General features: G+C 37.5%; 1 protein-coding gene across 8 annotated transcripts in view; it reads left to right on the top strand.

Annotated features, from left to right (window-relative positions):
* MCF2L2 (MCF.2 cell line derived transforming sequence-like 2) overlaps positions 1–27,453 on the top strand; it is a 333,832-nt gene that overhangs the window by 70,006 nt on the left and 236,373 nt on the right. For all 8 annotated transcript variants that reach the window (XM_051983258.1, XM_051983256.1, XM_051983259.1 and 5 more), the window contains exons 2-3: positions 7,586–7,669; positions 24,821–24,935. In XM_051983258.1, the coding sequence (XP_051839218.1) occupies positions 7,586–7,669; positions 24,821–24,935 (199 nt within the window). The remainder of the gene's footprint in view (positions 1–7,585; positions 7,670–24,820; positions 24,936–27,453) is intronic.

Here is a 27,453-nt window from a genome sequence, read left to right as displayed (position 1 = left end):
CAATTAAAGTTGTAAGCATTTTGAAAGTAAAGATTAATTTCCTTGTTATTTTTTCTATCGTAAGCATTTAGTATAATGCTTAACACATAAGTACTTAATAAATATTTTCCATTAATTTATTCATCCCTACTCCAGAAGACTCACCACCTGCTTCTACTTTTTACCATGCATATACCTTCCCTCTTCCTCCCACTGCATTTTCCATTTCTATGATCAAAGCAGTATTGTCATTGTACCTGAGAGGGCTGTGCCCATTTACCACCTTATGTGGTCAGTTGCTGTCTTTGTAACTGGGAGGACCAAAAAGCTTCTCCCTGGCCACCATTTTATGTATGCTACTTCTTTCCTCCTTTTTAGATTGTAAACTCCTAGAAGGCAGGGATTATGTTTGCTTTTATATCTATTAGCTCAGTGCTTAGCACAGTTCTTGGCACATATAGTAAACATTTAATATGTTTATTTCCCTAATTTATTAAGCATTCTTTCTCTTATCCATTTTTTCATTTTAGTAAACTAGACCCTGAAAGAAAATCATCCCTAAGTATTCACACTTTTCTCTCAGAATTCCCTCCATCAATGCAAATCACAATTTATCTATATTGTATAGATTTGGGGAGTTTAGGAGATGAATTGCACCCCTCCCCCATGGCTAGTCAAAGGTAGAATATGAACTCAGGTCTCCCAGGCTCTTCCTCCAACATTGTAGTTATTACACCTGTTTCTTGACTGTAACAGGTGCATAATTTAAAGTTGTAGAGTTGCTTTGAAATTTTCCTCCCTAAACAAAAGGGTGACTGACCCCCAAAAACCTCCGAGCTGGGTACTGCATCTTGCCAGGCTGTAGCATCCAGTCAAGGCAGCTGGTAACTCCTTTTTCTTTCTGTCTCCTAGAATTCCAGACTGCTCAGTTTGAATGTCATTAATGCTTCCATTGATGGAGTCCCTGAGGAACAGTTTCTTAAAGGGATACAGAAAATCCATTTGGCAGTCAATAAACTCAAGTCTGACAAAAGATTATTTACCCTGCCACAAATAAACGCACCTGAGCCTGGAGTCTCTCAGGCTGCTAAAAGGCTGAATTGTAAATGAGCTAATTAGCTCATTATCGCAGACCCCTGGTTCCCACATGGTCCCTGCTTTTGGTTTGGCTGAATTCTGAGAATGCCTGGAAGCCTCAGAAATTTGGCCACATGTTTATGAGCACATAAAAACTCTGGTTTCGGATTCAATGGGAATAGCTTAGATTTTATTTTAAAATAGTTTTTGCCTTATGATGATGTTTGGACATTTATAAAAGTATTGTGACTCCAGCTGTCTTATCAGGAGGGGCGCTGTGCTAGAGCAGCTGTTGGATTATGGATCCAATAATCCTTGGAAATAGCTGTTGAATCCAGGGTCTTTTGGACAAAGACTAGGAGGTTGTTGGAGGTTGTACTTTCAGGCAGGGGTTAACAGAGGCACACAGATTTTCCTAGAGCGTTTTGTCTGGATCTCACCTTGGTTTCCAACCCACTCCCCTGGTATTACATTTGGGCTTAGAGGATCTGAGAGGCTATCAGAGAAGTCATTTAATTCTACCTGCTCATTTCCAAGACAGGTCAGCTAAGGTCTAAACAAGTGAATTAACTTGTTCAGGGTCACCGAGAGAGGATTCAAACCCAAGCACTCCATGGCTAAGTCCAGTACTTTCCCCTCACTGTATGGCACTGTCTTCCCTGTACTACACTGCCTGCAATGCCAGAACATTTATATCCATAGTGTCTTATAAACTTGAAGTAGGAGGCAGGGTTTCCTGAGTAGGGGGACTTCCTAGTGAGAAAACTCCATCCACCAATGCATACCAGCCTCCATTCTGCAATTTATGATTTTAGAGCGCTTCCTGGGGCAATTAGAAGCAGAAGGCTTGGCCCAGGATCACACAGTCACTAGGGATCAGAGGTGAGATTTGAACTCACATCTTTCTGAAATGCTACTTTTCTGTCTTCTGCATGTGACTCTTTATGACCCCAGATTACACTGTCCAATGGGGTTTTCTTGAAGATACTGGAATGGTTTGCCATTTCCTTTTCCAGTAGATTTAGGGAAACACAAGGTGAGTTGGTCCAAGATCATTCAGCTAATAAGTGTCTGGAGGCACATTTGAACTCAGGATTTTCTGATGCTGAGTCACTGGGTCACCTTCTTATCTTCTGCATAGCAGCTGCCTGGTATAAATTTATTAAATGAATTAGAGGTAAAGGAAGGAACTTTCTGCTATCCCTGCTTGCTGTCCCTCTCTCATGGTCCTCTTAAAATGATGGAGAAGGACCCCTTATTCTTGGGGTATTCCAATCTTTTCTTAGAAATCACCCCTTTCTGGAGAGAACAGGATGAGACAAAGTCCTTTTTGGCAACCTTCTGGTTTCCCTCTAGGATGAATAACTAACAGACTTGGTTAGCAAGATCTGTGGGGGGAATCAAGCTGTCTAGACCTCCCAGCTGTTTCTCATTAGGGGATACAGACCTCATTGAGTTCTGCATTTTATTTCCAGCCTGAATGAATATAGGGTGACCTCATTCTTCCTATGACCCATAGTTCACATGGCAATGGAAGGGGCAAAACATGTGCATGTAGCTTTCTGAGATGGTGATTTTGGTCACAGGTCATTTTTACCTCTTTTCCTTAAATCCAAGAAAAAAAAAGTCCAATTATTACTGATGGGCTATTGATCCCAAGTCATTTTACTTCTCTTCCTTAAATCCAAGGGAAAAAATGTTTATACTTTCCAACTATCAATGACAATCTGTAGCCAAGAGACTTCTTCAATATCTAACCAAGGAAAAGATTGTTTAGAGAAAAATGGGCCAAGATACTGAATGGTCCTTTTACCTTCAATCAATTAATTAGCATTTAAAAAGCCTTTGCTTCTTGCCAGATACCTTACCAAATACTGGAAGGGAAGGACAAAAACAAAAACAGCTTCTGATTTCAAGGCACATATGCTGGGGGTGGAGAGAACAAAATATGAGTAACTGTGGTAGGGATGTCATTAATCCATTGGGTCTCCTTAATGGATTTGATAAAAATCATAGGATATAAAGGATAGTTAAGAGAGATCATGAGATGTAAGGGTATATCTTCTTTGGACTATGAATGACCCAGTTGCTTACGAAAGGGCTGGAAAACTGCGCTGTAGAATGGCCAATTGCTCTTTTCTCTACCTACTCACTGATGTGGTAGAATGAGGATAAAGAAAGGTTAAAACTGGCTGCAAAAATAGTTGAGAAAAAAGAAGCAGGAGGTAGAAAAAGACTGACTCTTCACCTTAACTTTGGAGAGCGCAGCAAGAGGGAGATGGGGAGATTTCTCTCTCCTCCCCATCCTCATGACAATAGTCTCATAGCAGAGGCACATGGCGGTGGGTCCAGTTGTGGAACTAAGCCAGCTGGAAGAGTTGAGAAACCCTGTAGGTTGTGGATGCCTCAAAAATGGGGACTTTGTATCCCCAATGCTTAGCACAAAGTGGGTGCTTAATAAATGCTATATGACTGATTACTTAGAGTTGGAATCCTATTAAGGAGATGGATAATCTTTTTTGTCTTCAGGGTCTGGACTTTGGTCCTTGAAGTGGGATGACAGCTCATTTTGAGGTTGGAGCAGGTAAATCCTATAGATATTATAAGATCAAGAACAGTGGGATTAGAAGCCATCAGTTGAATTGACAACATGAGTTAAGATCTCCTCTGATATGTTTTGGCTATATATCCTGCTGATAATGTCAACTTCTAAGAGAAATATAGCAGTAATCCTGAGGTCCCTAGACCTTAGAGTGCTATTGTTCTAACAATCTGTCAATGAGCCTAAAGTTTCCTGTATTTAGAAATACAAGAGTATAGTCCTACTACCAGATAACAATATATTGATCAGTAATAACAGGGTTTCTGAGATAAATGATAAGGTGCATACCAGACCATTCCTCAACCCTACTTCTAAACCATAAAATTCAATATTGAGATGCATACTAGACCACTCCTTTGTTCTATCTCTAAGCCATAAAATTAGCATATCAGTGACATGAAGAACCACACCTTTCTGTCTTTTCCTATACATTTATCTTCTGGTTTCTGCTTCTTTGCTAAATCCTTTTGGAATTTAGCCTGCTTCAATTAGTATTACAATTATAATAAACTTTGTCTCTTTACTTAGAGATGGATTCAAGCTTGCAAATTCTTTTTTGAGACACCTCTGCAACTTCAACCTTTTGGGGATCTCCTTTTGAACCTCAACACTACCCATATTTGTGCCTTCTCTACTTGTGAACTCTGTGTCTTCTCTTCCCGTTGACACTATATTTGTGGGAAAATGATGAGAAATTTTATTGCCATTGTTCTTACTATGCAGTTTTGGTAAATACCTTTGCTTGGAGTTCATTGTGTCTTTTGGTTGATTACTCAAGGCAAATGCACTGGTGGGGGCTTGTGAGCTATAATTTTAGGAGTTTGGATGTTCATTACTCCTTGAAAAGAAACATTAGTTCCTTTTGGACTTGACTTTAAAATTTGAATTGGTGGGTAGGGAGGAGTACTACATAATGAAATATAAAATATACAGAATTAAATACAAAGTAATTGAAGAGATGCTAATAACTAGAGGAATCAGGAAAAGTTTCTCATCTGAGGAGATATAGAATACAAAACATACAGAATTAAATACAAAGTAATTGGAGAGGGGGCTAATGACTAGAGGAATCAGGAAAAGTTTCTCATCTGAGGAGGTATAGAATACAAAACATACAGAATTAAATACAAAGTAATTGGAGAGAGACTAATGACTAGGGGAATCAGGAAAAGTCTCTCATCTAAGGAGGTATCTGTACCATGAAGAGAGCTCAGGGATTCTGAGCACAAGTCTTCTGTAGTAAGTGGAAATTAGTCCTTCAAAGGAAGCTAGGGATTCCAAGAGGCAGGATTGAAAAGGAAGAACATTCCAGGTATGGGGGCAATAGCCCCTGTCAGTGCCACAGATAAAAGATGAAATGTCACATGTAGAGAAAAGCAAACAGACCATGGTTGGATTATGGGGTACAAATCCGTCTGGAAAGATGGACTAGAGACACTCCATATTAGAAGTGGAATTTTAACCCAAGCTCTGAAGCTAGCTTTCTGTCTACTACTCCATATTGCCTCTTGGAGAAATGTCAAATAGAAGGGGTTGTATTTTATTTAGAGACAACAGGATTTGACAGAAGCTTCTGGAGCAGGGATAAAGATCTGGAGGAGGATAAAGATCTGGAGGAGGATATAGTAGCATTCAAAGATGGCACCATCTTGTTTTAATTCTCTAAATGGATCGTACATCAACCCGATATTCTGAGAGAGGGAAGAGACGATGAAATATAGAGAAACTCAGGGCCCTGAGTAGAAAGTGTTATTGCAATGAAGGCTGTATTTCCTTCTTCCCGAAGGCTGTGGCCACTGACAAGAGACATTTCTGTGGTGTTTGGGAATTTTTTCTTTCTCCTACATGTGGTTCACCCAACACAAATTATGCTAGATTCCAGGCATGTTTCCTTTCTCCTATCATCCCCCATCATAAGTAATCATGAGAATTATAAATTTCATAAAGCTGGGAGGGGCCTGAAAAGTGATCTAGTCTAACACCTTTAATTTACAAATGAGGAAATTGAGTCCCACATGAGTGAAGTCAGAGATGTTGCTAGGCAAAGACTTTTGCAGTGTAAATGGAAAGAATGACAATGATTTTTTAAAAATTCTGCCTCAAATTAAATGTGAAATTATAATGACCAAATTTGGCCCAGAAGAGATTTGAGAATGATCTTCTTTTTCTTCTTTGCAGAAGTGGGGGAGATGAAAATGAAACATTACATTAAGTCACACTTGGCTGATGTATTGGTTAGTTTTGTCAAGCTTTTTCCTTTTAATTAATGTTGTAAGTGATGATTTAAGGAATGGCTGTCCAGGAGAAGAACAGTATATTGGGAAACTAAAGTGATAAATGCAAAAAATTGGTTCAGATTCTGTTCTTCTACTCTTTACCTGTGTGATTTTAATTCCCTTAATTGAATGTAGCAGGAAATCCTATAGGAGCATTTTCCATGGAGTTAGGTATTCCTGGCTTGGTTCTATTGGAGAAGGACATACCCTCTGGTCCCTTGGAAAAGAACATGTGTAACCATAGTCTTATTTTTAAGCTCTTTGAGGACAGGGATTGCTTTTGTACTCGGCACATAGTAGGTACTTAACAATGTTTGGTTACTTGATTTAAGGGAGTCTGCCAGAGAGGGTTGGTGAATGAGCCAGTAAGGCAGTCAACATTTATTAATCACCTACTATGTGAAACATCTCTTAAGGAATAAAGAGAGACTCATTGATCTCTAAGGCCCCTTCCTGTTCTACCTCTATTACACTATACCCCCTTGTAATAAGTTACTTTGATAGTTCTTTATAGTTTCCAAGGTGCTTTTAACAAATTTCCCATGTTGAGTTTCACAGCCCTGTAAGTTAGCATCCTTCCATTTTATAGACAAGGAAACTGAGTCTCTTAAGCATTGAAGTGATTTTGCTCCTGGTCCTCCAGCCAGTCAGCATCAGAACTGGGAAGTGAACTAGGGTCTCTCCAAGCCCAGAATTCTTTCCACTCCATTTCCTGGGTCCCCTCTCTCCTCCCTTACTCCCTCATAATGAAGATGATTAAACCATTTTCCTTAAGAGGAAACTATAAAGTTCTTGACTTCTTTTCCAGGACAGAGAAAAGATGGCTGAAATAATTTTTGAATTGGACTGAGGGGGAAGCAAAGCCTTAGAGCCTCTGCCAAAAGATCTGGTTTTTCTGAAGAACTGAAAATAGACTTCCCCGTCACCCCTCCAATCCCTTGATCTTAGAGAGATAGTCACAGAGTAAGAAGAAGATGAGAAAAATGAGGGAGGTCAAACTCTTTTTTTTTTTTGAGGGGGGGGTGGGAGTGAGATGAGATAGGATTTAAAAAGAGGATTTTGTTTGGGTTTGAAATGTTCTTTTGAAAATATTCAGCAGTAGATATTTGCTTAAAAAAAAAGTCAAACTCAACCAAAATCCTCTTCCCAGATCCTGTCCCAAGTCACTCTCCTAAAACGGTCTGTATTCCTCACTAGCAATAGCAAAAATTAGGTGCCCAGTGGATAGATTGGTCCTGGAGTGAGGAAGACCTGAATTAAAATGTAACTTCAGACATTTATTAGTTGTGTGACCCTGGGCAAATCACAACCCTGTTTGCCTCAGTTTCCTTATCTGTAAAATGAGCTAGAGAAGGAAATGACAAATCATTTTACTATATCTCTGCCAAGGAAATCTCAAAGAGGATCTCAAAGACTTGTGACTCAACAACAAACCAACAAAGTAGTAGATAGGAAACTAAAGGCTGGACTTTCTTCCAGCCTCTTTGAACCTCTGAATTATCAGATGAATCATCTTATAACAGCAGAATCTCTGACAAATCCTGAATAGCTTTCCAAGTATAATTTTCATTTTTTATTTCTTGTCATTTCTGGATAACTGTGGAAGTTTTCACTCACCCGGGGGTTTCTTTTTTCTTCTTCACTTCTGCAGATGAAATCATGCAGCAGGAAATCCGGCCCCTTGCGGCAGTGGACATCATAGAACAGCTTCACAGACAATTTGCCATCCTGTCAGGTAAGATTGGGGCTCGATCACTATGGTAACAGGCCAGGAAATCCCAGACTAGGGAACACATTGATGAGCATCTTCCCCACTGTTTCCAACACCTCAAACCAAGCACAACATTGATATGTGTCATTGTCCATCCAAGTTGGGGAGTGGAGGATAGGATCAAATGAATGAGTTCAATCAGTGGTTTGCCAATAAATGGTTTTTGTTAGTATTTTATTTTTCCAAATGCATGTAAAGATAATTTTTTAACATTCATTTTTGTAAAACTTTGTCTTCCAAATTTTTTCCTTCCCCAAAGTAGCAAACAATCTGATATAGATTAAATGTGTGATTCTTTTAAACATATTTCCATATTTGACATATTGTGCAAGAAAGCACAGATGATGAAAAGGGAAAAAAAGCGCAAGAAAGAAAAAAAAAAAACAACCCAACAACAAAAAGGTGAAAATCCTACGCTTTGATCCACATTCATCTCCATAGTTCTCTCTCTGGATGCAGATGGCACTTTCTGTCCCAAGTCTATTGGAATTGCCTTGAATCTCCTCATTGTTGAAAAGATCCACGTCCATAAGAATTGATCATCACATAATCTTGCTTTGCTGTGTACAAATGTTCTCTTGGTTCTGCTCAGTTCATTCAGCATCAGTTCATGGAAGTCCAGGCTTTCATGAAATTAGCCAGCTCATCATTTCCTATAGAACAACAATATTCCATAACATTCATATACAGTAACTTATTCAGCCATTCCCTAACTGATGGACATCCACTCACTTTCCAGTTCTTTGCCATCACAAAAATGGCTGCTGCAAATATTTGTATATATTTGGGTCCTTTTCTCACTTTTCTGATCTCTTTGGGATACAGGCTGGTTAAATGTTTAACAGCCATCTTTCCCAGAAAAAAAAAAGAAAAAGCTGTGCATCAGGACATACATTTAATTTAATTTCTTAAATCTAACCATGCAACAGCATGATAAATTAAGTCCTGATTTATTGTGTTTGCCAATTTCCCAGGTAAAGATGCTCATGCTAGAAATTGAACACTCAGACTCTAGAGAAAGCTAGCTTCAGCTTACCCCTGGATTCAACTTTTTAGTATTGGGAATGATTTGGTTTCATCCAAGCACTTCTGTTCTTGACCACCTAGAAAGGAATGCAGAAAAGGGTGTGAAAGGAGGAGGGGAAAATGAACAACCACTCAACCAACAAGCATTTATTAAGCACTTGTTATATACCAGTCACTACAGTAAGTCTTGGTGATACCAAGACAAAAATCACAATTCCTGCTCTCACAGAACTCACATTTTATTGGGGAGACAGTATACAAGCAACAATGTCAGATAGTCATATATAAATGAACAATTATCACCCTAATCTGTCATTAGTTTTCTGTCTTGGCTTTGTATTCTTAATGCCCATCATGATGTTTTGTACAGAATTAAGTTGGTACAGTGGAAAGAACCCTAGGATGGAATCAAAAGTCCTGTCTTCAAATTCTACCTGAGACAATGACTACATTTATGATCTTGGACAAGTCTCTTAAATGAGCATCTGTTTATTCATCCGTAAAATGAAGGGACGTGACTTTTAAGATCCCTGCTATAGACTTATGATCCTAAGTTACTTCTCCAGGCCTGTTTCTATTCTGAAAAATGAAGAAGTTATATTAGGTGATGAAGGATTCTCCCAGTTCAGGTGCCATGTTCTTATGTTCCCAATAAATTCTTCAAGAGTCCAATTTTGGTAATAAAAATTTATTAGAAAATATTAAAGCAGGGAAATTATCATCTAATCTACCCCCTTTCATTTCTCAGATCCAAGGAAACAAGAAGCTCTGAGGGAATAGAGTGGATATGGGCCAGAAGTGACTTTTTTATCTTAAAACCATCTCTACCTCATAAGGGTGGATTTTGTGGGGTTTTTTTCCCTAAATTATTTATTTATTCTGAACTTAAGAAATAAAACAAGTATTTCCCTAACAAAGTGAGATAGAAAAACTGAGTATTGCAACTGAAATTGCATTATGTACAACTGGCTATTCCTTTCAAATATACCACAAAGTTATCATGGAGTTTTCTTTTCCCTAGTCTACCCCAAAGTTCAAAATAGCTACCATTAGACACAAATCTGTGTGTGTGTGTGTGTGTGTGTGTGTGTGTGTGTGTGTGTGTGTCTATATCTACGTAGAGATATGTATGGGTTCAAACAGCATCTTCCAACAGAGGATCTTTGCGGTTAACTTAGGTATAATGGTAATTTTTGTAACTTACACTTAAATATAAAATGAGAAAAGAAAAAAAAAACATAAGAGAGAATTCAATATAAAATGATAAATTTCCATTTCAAGAAAACATATAATAAATATTTCATATTGTTTTCAAATCTACCTCTGCTTCCTTGTTGGTTTTCCTTTGTGCATTTTTTCACTGTATTTTTTCCTTTCTCTTCTCCTTCCCACCTTTAACAAGGTTCAGTTAAGCCTGATTATATATGCCTATACTATACATATATCTACATATATAGATATCTATAAATATAGACATATATACACATATACAATCAAACATATACATGTTGACTGTACTATGCTTATTTCTTCCTATCATCTGTTTTTCTGAAGGTGGGAAGCATCTTCTTTCATAAGTTTAAGTCTTTCCATAGTTTTCTGTATCAATCAATTCATTATTTCAAAAGGCTATATAATTAAGTGGATACACACACATTAATATTATATATATACATAAATATCAATAAATATATACATATTTACATTTATACGCTCATATGCATGTATATAAGACTGTACTATATATTTTTTCTCTTATCATCTGTTCTCTGAAAGTGGATAGCATTTTCCTTCATAAGTCCAAGTCTTTTAATGTATTTTTCCCCTAAATCAACTAGCTCACCATTTCCTATATAACAATATTATTCTCTGGATTCAAACAGCATTTTAAAAATAGGATCTTTGAGGTTAATTTGGGTATTTATAATAGTCAGAATGACTTAGTTGCTCAAAGTTGTTTTTAAAACAATACTGCTCTTACTGTATACAATGTTCTCTTGATTCTGCTCATTTTGCTCTTCATTCATTCCTGGAAGTTTTTCTATGCTTTTCTAAAATCGTTAAGCTCATCATTTCTTTTAGCAGAGTAATATTCCATCATGAATATGTACCACAATCTGTTTATCCATTCCCCAATTGATGGGCATCCCCACAATTTCCAGTTCCTTGCCAACTCAAAGAGAACTGTTATGAATATTTTAGAACATGTAGGTTCTTTTTCATTTTTGATCTTGGGGAAACAGATCTATATTGGTATTGTTGGGTCAAAAGGTATAGGCTTTTTACTAACTCTTTGGGCATAATTCCAAATCTCTTTCCAAAATAGCTGGATCACTTCATAGTTCCAACAGTGAATTAGTGCCCAATTTTTCCCCATCTTCTCCAACATTTATCACTTTCTCCTTCAATCATTTTAGCCAATCTGATAAATATAAAATGATATCTCAAGGTTTTTTTTTAAATTTGCACTTCTCTAATCAATAATGATTTAGAACATTTTTCATATGACTATAAATTGTTTTGATTTCTTCATTGGAAAGCTGCCTGTTCATATCCTTGACCATTCATCAATTGGGAAAAAAGTTACATTCTTATAATAGATTTGACAGAGTTCTTTATATATTTGGGATACAAGACCTTTATTTGAGGAACCATTTATTCATTTCCCCTGCACTTTTCTGCTTTCCTTCTGATTATATTTATTTGTACAAAACTTTTTAAATTTAATGTAATCAAAATTATGCATCTTATACCTCACAACACTCTCTATTTCCTGTTTGTTAATAAAGTTTTCAGCTATCCATAAGTCTGATAGGTAGTAATGTTCCATATTCTTCAAATTTTGTTGTAATATCTCCCTTTATATTTAGGTAATATGTCTATTTTGGCCTTATCATGGTAAATGGTATAAGATAGTAGTCTATGACTAATTTCTGACAAACTACTTTCCAACTTTCTCAACATTTTCTTTTCAAACCAAATAATGAATTTTTATTCCTAAGACTTGGCCTTACACTTGTCAAAGTCTAGGTTACTATATTTGTTTGCTTCTGTAGATTGTATGTCTCCTCTGTTCCACTGATTTACCTTTCTGTTTCTTAATCAATATCAGATAATTTTGATAATTATTGCCTTATAATATAGTTTGAGATCTAGTACTCCTGAACTTCTTCCTTTACAGGTTTTTCTTTCCCTATTAGTTCCTTTGATATTTGTGACCTTTTGCTCTTTCACATGAATTTTATTATTTTTTCTAGTTCAGTAAAATAATTTTTTTGTAATTTAATTGGGATGGCTTTTAATATTAAATTAATTTTGGTAAAATTATAATTTTTATTAAATTGACCCTACCTATCATAAACAATGAATATTTCTTCATTTATTTAAATCTGATTTTATTTCATAAGAGTTGGTTTTGAGAATTATTTTAAAACTACTTTATGCGATAGGTGTTACAGATATTTTGTAATTGAAGAAACTGAGATCCAAACTGACTAGTCAAGAATTAAATAAGCCAGTAAGTATTAGAGGCAGGATCTGAAGTGGGAGGGCTTCTGATTCCAAGTCCCATATGCTTTCCACTTTAGTACATTGCCTCACAGAGACATCAGAGCAAGTGTTAGCATCATGTTTCACACACACACTACATCATACTAGAATATGGAGGAAGCAGGAAAAGGATGGGGCTGTCAGCCAATAACTAGAGAATACCATGTGCTTAATTAGCTTCTGACACTACAACCCAGCCAGAAGCACAGGTCTTGTTTTATTAGAGAAAGTAGAATTATCTAAACTTTCTCCTGCTAAAATAAAATTTAAAATCCAACAATAAGTCAAAGAGGTTTGGTTAATGGGTCAGAGATAATCTTTTCATTTTTCTTTCTTTGTTTCTTTTTTAGGTTTTTAGGCAATGAATCAGACAGATTTTAACTCTTTCAGTGTCCTTTTAATTCACACAATTGTGATTATTAATTATAGTATTCTCTTGGTTCTGCTTTTCATTCTGCATCAGTTCATACAATCTTCCCAGGTTTCCCTGAATTCCTTATATTTGTCTTAGCAATATTCCATTTCCTTCATAAGCATCAGGTTGCTCAGCCATTCCCCAATCCATGTGCATGTAGTTTAAGTATTTTGAACCTGATCATAGGATTGTAGATCATAGACTGGGAGTCCATTAAGTCCAATACACTTTTTTACAGAAGAAGAAATTAATAGCCCTTTTCTATTTTCTCTGCAGGGTTTGCAGGGCTCAAGGGTGGTCTTATTTTATAATTAGGGGAATGATGACTGGAGGAGTTTGACCTATAGAGGGAACCTGATTCAGGTGAGGAAGTCAGTGATCTCTTAGCAGAAGATGGCCTCACAGCCCCCCTACAAAAGACCTCTGCCAGCCTGGGAAGAGTTTGAAGGCAGAGGAATTAGCAAACTGCGCAGCAGAAGGTGGAAGATTTTTTTTTAAAACAGACAAAGCTAGACAATGAGGTCATGGCTCCTTTCTTTGCCATGTGTGGCTTTGGCGTCTGCCAAGCAGAGAACAAGAAAGCTGGATGAAGCTCAGGGTACTCACTGGTGGTGAGAGAACATTGGATTTGAAGTCAGAAGATGTGGATTTAAATTTTACTTGTGATGCTTATTATTATGGTTTAGATGGCCCCTGGGGCCCATTCTGGCTCTGTATCAAGGTCTGTGGGATTTCTATGTCAGACAAAGCCACCTGGTTGGGAATGGCAGGAAGCAGTGGTTCTTGGTGGGAACCCAAGCTGCTAGGGAGGCGAGGGGGATTCTCATGGGATTGGTGCATGGACTGCCCTTGACTTTCACCTTTATGACCAGACAGCCCTGATTATGTCTGTGTTCACTGCCTACCTCCCTGTGGAGATGATCTATGGTCCTATGGCATATGGAAAATGAGGTGAACAGTTAAATATCAGTCATGAGCTGGTTGCAGGATCATAGATTTGAAGCTAGAAATGATATTGGAGTATTCTGGTCCAATCCCCTCATTTTATAGATGAAGATACTGAGGTCCAATCAGATTAAATAAGTTACCTATGGTCACACAGTTAAGAAGGGTCAGATTGAAGTCTTCCTGACTCCCAGCCCATCACTGGACTTTCTACGAGCTGCATTAGTATCCACAAATCACTGGAAATGTAGAGGCGCATCTCTGGTCTGTTGGGTAGATGCTCTATGAAGGAATATGGGCAAAAATCATACAAGGCAGAAAAACAGTCCTGGGCAGACCAGGAGGGCAGTACTTGAAGAGCTTATACTTGGCTTAAATCATAGGAACTTTTAAAATCACGGAATTGGATGGTAACCACCAAGTAACTGGATTCAAATGATTTTAACTCTTTATTCAACTTTCTCTTAGAATCTGAAGTTTGGAAAGATACTAGTCCAACTTGTATCTGAAAAAGAACCCCATTTGGATCCTCAGCTAGTGGTCATTCAGCCTTTGCTTGAAGTCATTCAGGGAGGGGGATTTCATCTCCTAAGGAAGCCCAGTCTATTTCAGGGACAGCTCTAATTGTCAGGAAGTTGTCCCCAACATCAAACCTTAATGGGTCTCTGTGGAACTTTCTCATATTCCCACCCTCATCCCTATCACTCTTAGTTCTGTTTTCTGGCATCACACAGAATAATTCTACTCCATCTTCCCCATGTCATCAATAGACAGCTCTTGCGATCTCCCCAAGACTTTCTCTTCTCTAGCTTAAATATGTCCACTTTCATCACTCAGTCCTCATATGGTATAAACTCCTCTGCCATAATAGTTGCCTTTCTCTGGAGACTAGTTAATTTTTCACTATCCTTAAAATATGACACCCAGGACTGAACTCAGTACTCTCGATGTGTTTTGCAGGACAGGTACTCTCTAAATACAGCCTGAGAACATTCATTCTTTTGGCCATCTTGTCAATGATAAGAAAGGTGTAGACAACTGTCTTGTTTCTGTATTTATATCTCCATGTGTTTGACATAGCACCAGGTAGATAGTAGTCACTTAAATGTTTGTGTTAATTGATACCTTGAAGTCTACTAAAACATTTTGTTTTCTTTTTTCCTCAAAGGAATTATTTTCTATCCATGTTTCCTCCATCTTTTACTTGTGAAGTTGACTTTGTTTTGAACCCAAGTGTAAGACTTTACATTTATTCCTATGAAATTCATCCATTAATTTGACAAATATTTATTACTTTTTTATGAGTTTATTCAATATTTCTGAGTTAAAATTCATTCATAGTCATCCTACTACCTTGCCATATTTATTTCTCAAAAGGAATTTAGAATATCTTGAGGGTATTAATTCCAACAGCTCGATGAACTATTATACATTATTTTTCTGAAGAGAAATTGAAACGTGATAACCTGACTCACTTGCAGTTCCTGATAAGGAGGTGGAAGGATTGATATTATATTAGCTAAGATACTCACCTTATTTGTTAGGGTTCTCTTAGTTCAATGTATGTGTTCACAGTTGAAAGAATTTTGAGATTTACAGTCATTTGTTCTAAGATCATGACAAGAATTTGATCTGAATAGTCAAATTGATGGGACATTGGGTCATTTAGGAACCTGGGAAATAGGATAAGCTCAGATTTTTATAAGGAGGTCCAAAGAAATAAAATAAAGCATAGATAGGATTGACTAGATAAAGTGTACAGAGTTTTCTACTTGGAGTCAGGAAGGGCTGGTTTCAAATCACTTCTGTGACCATGGACAAACTTTGGCTAATGGAGAAGGAGACTTAATTAGGAAGAATTGGGTTTAAGACTTGCCTCTGACACAGACCTACTGTGTGGTTTGGGGCAAGATATTTAATCTCTCAGTCCCCACAGACTTTCTAAGGCTCAGAGTTGTAGAGCAAACTAAATCAGGCATGGTGGAAGAAATTTCCTTACTTGGAATTCTCTATAACAATAAATTCAGCTGCTTGGACTCCTAATAAAATGAATATAAGTATTGATACTTTTAAATCAGACTATAATTTCATTATTAGATTTTAGAATTGTAAAAAATTATAGAACTATAAAAGTCACAGAAATTATAAGATTATCCAAAATATAGAATTATGTAAAATTAGAAATCATAATTTCATGTATTGGGATGAGTATTGAACTTGGAATTAGAGGAGATGTGTTTGAATCCTGGTATAGAATTATATAAAATTATAGAAATTATAGGATTATACAAAATATAGAATTATATAAAATTAGAAATCATAATTTCATGTATTAGAACGAATATTGAACTTGGAATTAGGAGGAACTGTATTTGAATCCCTACTCCAGCAGTTAAGACCCCAAATTTCTTTCAACCTCATTTTTCTTATCTGTAGTATAGGCATAATACTACTCAATTTATACTCAATTTACTCTCTCAATACTCAAATTACCTCTCCCTATGTTTGTTGTATAGATCAAATGATTTCATTTATGGAAACACTTTGCAAGCCTTAAGCATTATAAATAGGTCAATTATCGTTATTATTGTAGTTATTGACTACTACTATTACTACTACCAGTCTGCCCAGCTCTTTCTGACAAGTGACTACTTTTTGAGAATGTGGGAAAGGAAGTGGTTTCATTGGTAGAATATAAATCTCTTGAGGGCAGATACTGCTTTTTGGTTTTATTTTTATACGTATTCTACCTTTCCCTTCTCACATGTACTCCAGTTTTATTACAATGCATCATAAATAGTCGGTGCTTAATAAATATTTCTTGAATGATTGAATTAAATCTTTTTGAGAGACCTATTGGAACCAGGCCGGGACTTACTCAGTCTTAGCCCTATAGATAGTTATTCCTGTGGTATCTTGTGATTTTCAGAGAATTTTTATGTTTTTAAATTATTGCTCAACTTCTCACAGGAACGAGAGCATCGGCAGGAAAAAATCACGCCATTTTGTAGTCATTCACAGGACCCTCAATTTAGAATTAGATGGTCATCTAGTCCAATGCTGCCATTTTATAGATGAGAAACCTGAGATCCAGAGAGGTGTCCAAGACCATACAGGTAATAAGTCTCAAAGGCAGATTTGTACCCAGGTTCTCTGGCTCCAGAGACTGAATTTTCCCTCACAGAGTTTGCCAAGTGTTTTACATACCCTTTGTTCTTCAAATAACCCCATTTTATAGATGAGGAAACTGAGGCTGGGAGAGTTAAGTGACTCTCTTGGGATTACAGAGGTAATAAACGATGGAGCCCTTGGCATTCTGCCCAGTCCATCGTGCTTATGCCAGTGAACAGGACCATCTGGGTGGCGGGCTCAGAGAGAAGAGCACCACCTGCTGTTGGTCTGAGACGATGTAGGATTAGGGAAGCTGATTCTATCCAATGCAACAAGTTTCCTAAGAATTTACTTTATATAAGACCAAAGAGCTGATATAGGTTCTGAGGGACACAGTGATAAGTAAGATACATAAATCAGAAGCATGGTCCCTGCCTTCCAAAGCTTACTGTCTCGTAAGGCTCAAGTGACATCACGAATAAGGGAATTTCCTGGCTTAACGGGTCGATTTGGCCAACCGGCACCTATTAAGATCCCCACCCTGGCAAAAGTCACTTAACGATTCGTTGCCTCAGTTTCCTCATCTGAAAAAATGAGGGAATTTGTCTAAATGGCTCTTGAGATCCTTAATGTTCCTGGAACTTCAGGGAATTGCAGAATCTCAAAACTGGAAGGGAACTCCTAAATGACCTTATCCATTTTTTTCTAGCTAGTAATCCTCTGTAACATCCCCAGTAAGTGATCATCCAAGTGATCTTCTGCTTGAAGATTTGTATTGAGGGAAAACATGTTACCTCTCCCCTCCCAGGCAGCTCCCTCCACCATGACATAATCCTAATTGTTGAGAAGTTTCTCCCTGAATTTAATCCAGGCCTGCCATTTTGTGATCTCCACCCAGCTGTAGCATGCAAATAACTTGCATTTACCAAGCTTCTGGCCAAAGGAGCTTCTCACTTCATCAGTTCACGAATTTGCTCATTTAGTTTTTTGTTATCAAATGTTAGCTCACCAGCATGACTGCATTTAGAGTCTGGGAGACCCGGGGAGAAGTCCTAGCTCAGATCTGGTTATGACCTCTGCTGATTATGGGACTCTGGGCACTCACTGTCTCAGGATCCCTTCTTCTTGACTTCCACACCCCATCAACTTCTGAAGACTCTAAGCTGCAGAACAGGTGCCAATCTACACTGATAGAGGGAATTTCCTCACTGGGAGTTCCTAGGGTTAATGAAATATCCCCCCAAATAGAACCTTTGGTGGCTGGAATGACTTGTGCTAGAAAAGTGAGTAGATGGGGAAGTAGCAGGTATGTTCAGGGAAGAGCAAACAGGCTACTTTGGCTGGAGTGGAAAGTTAGGAAAAATGATCCGTGTAAGATAAAACCAGAATGGCTGACAGGACCAGATTGTAAAAGGCTTGAATGCCTATACAAGGCAGAGTGAAAAAGAAACTAGTAACAGAAAGACCAGCTAGGAAGTAATTAAAGTAATCCAGGTATGAAGTCACAGGATCAAGATCTGGAAAGGGCCATCAAGCCATAGAGTTAGATCCAGAAGGGATCTTGGGGAGGGCCATCTAGATCAACTCCTAATTTTACAGATGAGAAAACCGAGGCCCAGAAAAGTTAAAAGTGACTTGCCAGTGAGCATTGCTGTGAGCATTTTGAACATTCTTAATAATAATAATAACTGGAATTTATTCAGCCAATTAATCTGAATTCCACAAAAAAAAAAAAAACACCCCCATAATCCTATGAGGGAGAAATTATGGCTATTACTACCTCTGAGGAAACTGAAATTCAGAGAAATCACTTGATTTTATGGTCACAGAAGTAAATCTACCCAGATCTTCCTGACTCCAAATCTAATGCCTGATCCATTATATCATGCTGCTTCCTAAGTGATAAAGTTCATTAAAATACTTTTTATTTCTGCCAGCTTCAAATTTTGAGCCAACACTCTGCATATAAGAACATTTGTGATCTGGGTTGGATGCCTGCTGTGGCTGGGGGACCACCTAGCTGTTCAGGCACATGGTACTGCTTCATCCTACCCTGGAAACAAAGCACGGGTTATGTCTGATTATAGATCTGTTTGATGTGGAAGGGGAAACACCAGAATCCCAAGGGGATAGTGTCAATTCTGAAGGAAAAGTTCTTCTGAACTCTGTAAGATGATCCCCGTTCTAGCTGTAGGGTTTTATATTTCCGATGATGTTAGCTGGGTCTCATTACTCTCCATGGTGAGGTGAGGTTGGAACATGATATCTGAACATGGTGCCAGTCTCCTCAGATCTGTAAACAAGGAAGATTCATTAGCACATCCATCAATTGAGATTTTTATCACACTTTTACTGACAACTTGAATCATGTGTTTGCTAGAATGAAGCTTTGCTGTCTTTGGAATCATTTGGGGCCAGTCAGGCTATCGTCACGTGTTTGAATGTCTCCATAGCTGTTTGGAGACCTAGACTCAAGTAGTATTTTTAAATGCTGATATTAAGGCTAAGGGTCTCACTTAAAGAGGCCATTCTTCCTCAAAGAACCACAAATGGAACTTATATTAATGAATTTGCTGATTGTTCTTCCTTTCAGTACACATCAATCCCGTCTTTGGTGTTGTCATGATTATAGAGTGGCTGATCATCCAAGCACCTTTTAACTCTTTTACCTCTTGCTCCTGATTTTTGATAGCTTGCTATTTTTAGGAGTTCACTAAAGAACAAACAGGAACAAGAGAAATTAAAATTATAACAGCTCATTTTTGCCCATTATTAGAAGTCTGGGGAATGATTTTACTAGGAGAAGAAATTGGAGACTTAACTTAAATGATTATTAGATGAATTTGTAGACTTGCATCATTCCTTGGTTTTCATTATTAAAGGAAATGAAAGTAGGCAACATCTCCTTTTTTGAAAATTTTATTTATTATACTAGAATCAGATGCAGATGCTTTAATTTCTGGTATTGCTGTCATGCTGAGGAGATTCATGGCAGTTCTTATAGATTCTCCACTTCTTGCCAATAGTTAGATCCCAAAGAGCAGCATTTTTGTAAACTCTTGCTTCATTTGTCTATGGTTTCTTTCCTACATAATGATTCTTTAATAATAATTATAATCAGAATAGCTAGTATTTATATAGTGCTGTAAGATTTGTGAAACATCTCAGGTTCTTTATAAAGTCAGGGGAATAGACTTCTTGGTTTCTAAGATGTGAATCTAATACAAGTTCCTCAACCTTCAGGAACCTCAGTTTCTTCCTCTGTAAGATGAGAACACTGGGCCATATGATTTTTGAAGTTCCTTTTAGCTCTACATCTGTGATCTGAGTTCCTGTGTTCCAGATTGAACCATATTTTACCAGTGGTCCTTAAAGTGTAGTCCAAAGAATTGTTGGGGTCTCTGAAACCCTTTCAGAGGGTCTACAAATTCAAAATTATTTTTTATTTCTAATATAGTAAATAGCTATAAATATAACCTATATGAACAAAAACTCTTTGAACAGATCCTCGATCGTTTTTTTTTTTTTTTTTTTTTTTGTTGTTGTTTTTTTTAACAACATGAAGATACTGAGAATAAAAGTTTGAGAACCACTGTAAGAAGTTTGGTTGAGAATCCTTTCCAATTTCTCATGTATTACCATTTTTCCCTCACAAGATGGCAGTAAATACTTTATTGTCTTCCATGGCAGTTCATGATCTTGGTGGTAGTTCCACCTTTGGAATAAATGTTCAATCTGAGATATTATCCACTTTTAACCAGAAGGACAACCAAGAAAATATTAAGTATTCTGTGTAAATCCAAATATTCAAAAATCCAAACATTTCAACCTTTTCCTCATCAGATATGAAGTTGAATTTGCACAATCACTTGGAAAACCATAAGTCTAATTATATCCCAACTATGTGCTTTCTGGGGTTTTAGTTAAACTAAACATTAACCAGTTCGGTAAGTTAATGATAAAAGTGGAGAATCACGTGAGTTTTCCCTTACTGAAGGCCTTTAAATGGAGGCTGGATGATCATTGGTTGGAGGTATGGTTGAAGTCAGTGTTGGTCATGGAAAGAGTTAGTCTAAATGACCTCTGAATGAGTATCCAACTCTGACATTTCTTGGTAATTTCCAGTATAAAAGATTACACTTTTAACATTAAAAAACAAATGTTTTTTAGAACACTTTAGTTTAAAAGAACACTGACCTTGGGACAGCTAGGTGATACAATGGATAGAACGTTGGCCCTGGAGTCAAGAGGATCTGAATTCAAATCTGATCTCACACACTTGACACTTACTAGTCGTGTGACTGGGGAAGGTTATTTAACCCCAATGCTTTCCCCCCAAAAAAAGGCCCCTCATAGAATGTGGGAATGGTGGCGGGGAAAGGAACAATTATTTATTAAGCACCCTGCTAGGTAACAAGTATGCCAAGCACTTTACAAATATCTTGATAATGGGAAACAGAGGAGAAAGCAACTTCTGAGACATGGATCCTTAAATCTTAAAATTCTAGTGTTAAAAAGGATCTCAGAGTCCAGCTTGTCTTCCATACTTTAGTGAAAATCTCTGCCTGAAAAGAGTTCATCTACTCTTTGCTTAAAGATGTCCAAAGAGAGCCACCATTTTATTTCCTGAGCATTCTATTCCACACTGGGACAACTCTCATTGTCAAGAAGTTTTTACTAACTGAATCTAGCACAGGGTACAATATAGGCATTTAATACATATTTGTTGACTGATTTATTAGCATCAAACCTAAATTGGCTTTTCAATTTCTAGTTTTGCCTTCTGAGGTCAAGAGGAACAAATGAAATCTTTCCCAAAAATGGCCCTTCAAATACTGAAATGCAGCTAACGTGTCTGCCTCCCTCTCCAATCCCAGTCTTTTCTTCTCCTTCCACTCAAACTCATGTTGGTAACTCAAAGCCCTTTATCATCCTGGTTGCCCTCTCCAGCTTATCAATGTGCTTTCTAAATTGTGGAAATCAGAACCTAGAATATGGCAACTCTAGATGAAGTCTAAATAGGGTAGAGAATATCGTCTCTTTCCTCCTGGAAGCTGTGTTTCTCTTGTGGCAACCTAAAATTGAATGAGCTCTCTTGGGTGCCATATTGCATTTTGTCCCATCCCATCATTTGACAGAGGAGAAGCCAGATCCAGAGAATCAAAATGACTTCTGCCCAGTGTCCAATAAATCAGTGGCAGGAGCTGGAAGTTTAGCTTCAGCTTTTTATACTGTTGTATCTCCCATGAACACAAACCGGTTAGCATCCTGTTCTAACATGTCTAAATTCATCTCTCTTAGGGGAGACTGTAGACCTCATTCCAGCTGTGAAGAATCAGAGATAGAAACTAATAAATATCCTCACCTAGTCCACTTTGAAGACACAAGAGAAATGGTTATGCAAGCCTGGACAAGAAGATAATTTCCTTTTGTATGACTAATGATGTTACATCTTAAAGGCAACCCTAACTATTTTACTAGTGTTCAAAAAAAAAAATAGCTTTTAAATTGCTTTACATAAATTAACTCATTTGAATCTCTCAACAACCCTGGCAGATGGGTACTATTAATGTTGTGAATTCCCAAATAGAAGAATGGATTGTAGTGAAGAAGGGTGAAGAGAAAGGATAGAATTGCAACCATCTAGCTTGTATGAGGATGAATAACTCTTCTGTAACAATAGTAATAACAAACAATATTTACTCTTTTACCATTAAATTGTAAATTCCTTGAGGGTAGGATCCATCTTTTGCCTTTCTTCATATTCCCAGTGCGTAACACAATGTCTGGTACATAGCAGAAGCCTAATCAATATTGATTGATTGATTGACTTATTATTTCTTTGGTGTGGGAGACTTCTGATGAGAGAACTCTAGTTTCTATGACTGCATATTGACACCAGGTCTGAAGAAGTGAAGTAGAGTCGCCCAGATAAGTCTCAGAAGTGGGACCTGATGATTCAGGCTAATTCCAATAGACTTGTGATGGAGAGGGCCATCTGCATCCTGAGAAAGAACTATGGAGACCAAATGTGGATCACAGCATAGTATTTCCAGCATTTTTGTTGTTTTTTGCTTGCTTTTTTTTCTCTCTCTCATTTTCCCCCTTTTTGGATCTGATTTTTCTTATGCAGTATGATAAATGTGGAAATATATATAGAAGAATTGCATATATTTAACCTATATTGGATTATTTGATGTCTAGGGAATGGAGTGGGGGAAGAAAGAAAGAAAAATTTGGAACACAAGGTTTTACAAGGGTGAATGTTGGAAACTATCTTTACATGTATTTGGAAAATAAAGCTATTATTAAGAAAAAAAGAAGTGGAACTAAACTCAAGTACTCCTTATCCTTTGGGGGGACTCTCTTTCTATTTCTTACTATTTCTCAACCAATATAACTACCACTATACTAATGATAATAGTAATAGCAATAATAATAGAAATGATAATACTAATAAGTAATATTTATATAGAGCTTTAAAGTTTGCAAAGCACCTTTAAAAGACATTTAACACCCTCACTCAATTCTCACAACTACCACCATCAGTGGCCACCCAGAGATGTGGCTTCAGGGTTCTAGGGGGTAACCCTATGGTTATCTTTTTAAACACTAGCTGTGAGCCCCCACAAGCATGCTTCCCCTCAATCAGTCAAGAGACTGAGTTCTTTAACAAAGGCATTTATTCAAATGGTGTTACAAAGCATTTCACCAAAATATCTGGGTTAGACGCAACCAGAAATACACTCAGAGTCTCCCAGAGAGAAGAATGACCACTTGCTTGTTGTACAATAGTGGTGAGATACACGTGCAAGAACCACAATCTCAATCCCTGAATTGCAGATCCCTCCATGACTTTTCTTCCCCACAGAAGAGTCTGGGAGTCATTCTGCCCCTCATCATGGGAGGTCCAATCCAGTTCTTTTTTTTTTTTTAAATTTTATTTAATAATTACTTTATATTGACAGAATCCATGCCAGGGTAATTTTTTTACAACATTATCCCTTGCACTCGTTTCTGTTCCGATTTTTCCCCTCCCTCCCTCCACCCCCTCCCCTAGATGGCAAGCAGTTTTATATATGTTAGATATATTGCAGTATAGGTCCAATCCAGTTCTGAGCTGGACCACACTCTGTACTTGGCTAGCTTGTATAGATGGATGCTTAGGTACAAGGCGTGAATGCAGTCCATACTTTTTTAGGTAGGTTTATGGTCTTGCTGATCATCTCTTACGCAATGAAGACATTCAAGCCTCCTGCCCTTCTCAGTTTAGGCAATATTTATTTTGCATCTAAAAGTTTTCCCATTTACTTTCAATGTCTCTATCATTTAGCCTCCATACTCTGGTCCACATTCTCATTACCTCATAGCTAGACTAATGCTGTAACCTTGTGTCTGGTATCCTTGCTTCAAATCCCCCCTCATTCTATATTCCATTTTTTCACTCTGCTCCCAAAGTAATCTTATCAAAGTTTATTCAGGTCTGACCATGTCACTTCCCTACTCTATAAATCCCCCGTTGCTCCCAATTACCTCCAGGATCAAGTAGAAAAGGATCTTTTTGGCTTTTAAAGCCCTTTTTGATGTTGGTCCTTTTCTGCCTTTCTATACTTTGGGACCTTCCACATATTCTGTGCCCCAGTGACACTGGTCTCCTTATTGTCCCTCATATATGACATTTTATCTTGATTTCACGCCTTTTCGCTTGTGACAGCTCATCTCCAACTCCTAGCTTCCCTGGCTACTTTCCAGACTGAAGTTAAATTCTGCCTTCCACCCTTTTCAATTCCCTTCACTACTAGTGCCTTCCCCCTGCGGTTATCTCTAATTTATCCTGATATGTCTTAATTGCACATAGGTGTTTGCATGTGGTCTCTTCCAAGGGAATGTGAGGTTCTTGAGGGCAAGGAGAGTGTTTTTGCCTTTTTTGTATCCCCAGTGATCAGCACAGCCCTTAACACATGGTAAATGCTTAGTAAATACTTGTTCCTGCCTTAACTGCTTCTCATTTCTGTGGAAAACATGAAAATCCCCATAAAATTATAAATATGCTTCCTCTCTTGTCACAGGAGGTCGAGGAAAAGATGGCGCTCCAATCATAACCTTCCCTGAGTTTGCAGGCTTCAGTGAGATCCCTGATGAAGATTTCCTGAATGTTGTGACTTATTTGACCAGTATCCCCAGGTAAGCAGGATACTCTGGTCTGATCCTTTCCCTCTTCTTCCCTCCTCTTCCCTCCTCTGTCTGTCTGTCTGTCTGTCTGTCTGTCTCTCTCTCTCTCTCTCTCTCTCTCTCTCTCTCTCTCTCTCTCTCTCTCTCTCTCTCTCTTCTCTCGCTGTCTATAAAGGTAGAGGGAATTTTTCTTCCCCATCAGTACATTTCTCATGAATGGGCTGCTTATTTCAGTGAAGGAGATAAAATCAGACCTTGGGGCTCGAGAGAGAATAGAATCTAAAAACAATAATTTTGACAAGTGTTTATGCCTAAAATGACATATTTAGAATTAGATTAGAACTAATTAGGACCACACAGCTATTACACCTCTGAGATGAAATTTTACATAGTCCTGTTGACTCCAGGTCTATTATCCTATCCAATATATCATACTACCTTCCCATTCTAAAGGCAGCATGATATAGTGCATAGAAAGCTTAATTTTGAAGCCAGGAGAGACTTGGATTCCAATTCTGATTTTGACATTTAAAAGCTTTATGACTGAGAAAATCATTTAATGTTTCTGAAGCTGTTTCTACATCTATAAAAAAGGGATTACAGTACTGCCACTTTCTCTGCCCTAGGTTTATTTGGGGTAGGGAAGAATGAACTTTGCAGAGCTTAAAACATTATAAAAATGTTCATCTGTGGTACTTGCCCTAATACTATGGTAAGCTTTGGCAAAAGGGTAATTTCTTTTTACAAATACTGTAAATGTTTTATGAGAAACAATATTGAACACTCATTCATGCAAGCAGCTTGATAGTTGCTTGATTATGATTTATATTTCATTTAATAAATTTGTATTTACATTCATTAATTTGAATGTGTAAAATGTCTTAACATTTTCTCACTCCTTCTAGATCCCTCTTCATTTTTCCTCATATGACTAGAGTTACTATGGATTACTCCATTTTTCTGGGTCTGCTTTTTCTCTTTTTGTTATCTCATAAAGGTCTTCCAAGGTTTCAGTTCCATTAATGTCCCATGATTAATTTCATGATTTCCTTATTGTGAAACATTTAGGTGGTTCTTAAAGGCTTGTGGGTTTTTTTTTCAATTATATAAAACAAGGGATTTAAAAAAAAAACTGACTTATTTTGGTAGTTGTTATTGTTTTTAATAATATTATCGAAGTCCATTTCAAACAATAGAACTATTGGTTCAAAGAATGTGATTATTTATTGTGAACTACTGGTTTGCTCTCCAGAAAGATTCTCCAATTTTGCAATTCGATCTCTAATGAATGACGACCTTTTCCCCTCCAAAATCCTACCAGATTTGAGAATCTTTGTTTTTATTATTTTCACAAAGTTGATGGGTGTGAAATAGTACCTCAAAAATGCTTTTATTTACATGTTGTATCTCCTAGTAGAGTATAAGCTCTTTGAGGGAAGAGGTGTTTTTGGTTTTTGCATTTATATCTTCAATGCCTAGCTCTTTTGTTTGTCTGTTTTGTTTTTGGACTGCCCTGAATTTCACTTTTTTTTTTCAATGAGGGAACTCTCTCTGCCAATGTCGATCAGCAAATATTGTGTAACTTCTTGTTTTAGAAGAAGTTACCTGTAGTCTTTCGGATTTGAAGAGAAACCAGTATTTCCCAGATGTGGGACTTGAACTTAGGTTTTCTTTGCTCATCATTCCTTTGCTCCCTATATGGTAGTCCCTTAATTAGATTAGTCTGTTGAGTTAATTGAATTGACTGATTCTCTATTTATCTGTTAGTTGGTTAAGTTGGGGCTTATATAGATATTAATATCTATATATAGGGATGTATATACATATGTATATATGGAGAGGGAGAGAGAGAAAGAAAAGAGAGACATACACAGAGAGAAGAGAGACAGAGAAAGAGAGACACACAGAGAGAGACAGAGAGAGAGAGAAAGGGGGAGAGAAAGAGAGAAAAAAAAGAGAGGAAGAGGGAAAGGAGGAGAGAGAAAGAGACAGAAAAGAAAGACATAGAGAAGAGAAAAAGAGAGAGAGAAAGAGAAAGAGAAAGAATGGGGGGAGAGATAGAGAGAGAGAGAGAGAAGGGAGGGAAGAGGAGAAAGAGAGAGAGAGAGAGAGAGAGAGGGGAAGGAGATGCTTTCTTGCTTAGTTGGCAAGCATTTTGTTTTTTCTTGGAATGACATTTGTCTTTGATGAAAAATCAGTTCATAATTCTATTTATTCTGATCATCTCTTTCCTCCATCATTCTTGTTTATTTCTATCTACGCTTCACCCTGCCATCTTGGCAAGAAAAGTGGGGGATGAAGGAGGGGACCTGAAATAGGGAAATTGGAGTGATTTGTTTCCAGTTTTCAATTGTGTCTAGATCAGAATAAATACTGTGACTAGTTTTGTGAGTTCATGGATTCGTGGCACTCCGGAAGACTGGTTCATATGTGTCCGTGGTGTCTGTGAGATACTGTGTTCTAAAGTCAGTGGGAGCAAGGCTCTGGACCCCAGAGGAACCATTCCACTCAGGCTTTCACTCCACAAACA

This window comes from Antechinus flavipes, chromosome 3 (assembly GCF_016432865.1).
Source record: "Antechinus flavipes isolate AdamAnt ecotype Samford, QLD, Australia chromosome 3, AdamAnt_v2, whole genome shotgun sequence".
In the NCBI taxonomy this organism is placed as follows: domain Eukaryota; kingdom Metazoa; phylum Chordata; class Mammalia; order Dasyuromorphia; family Dasyuridae; genus Antechinus; species Antechinus flavipes.
This window is presented reverse-complemented; position numbering and strand designations above follow the sequence as displayed.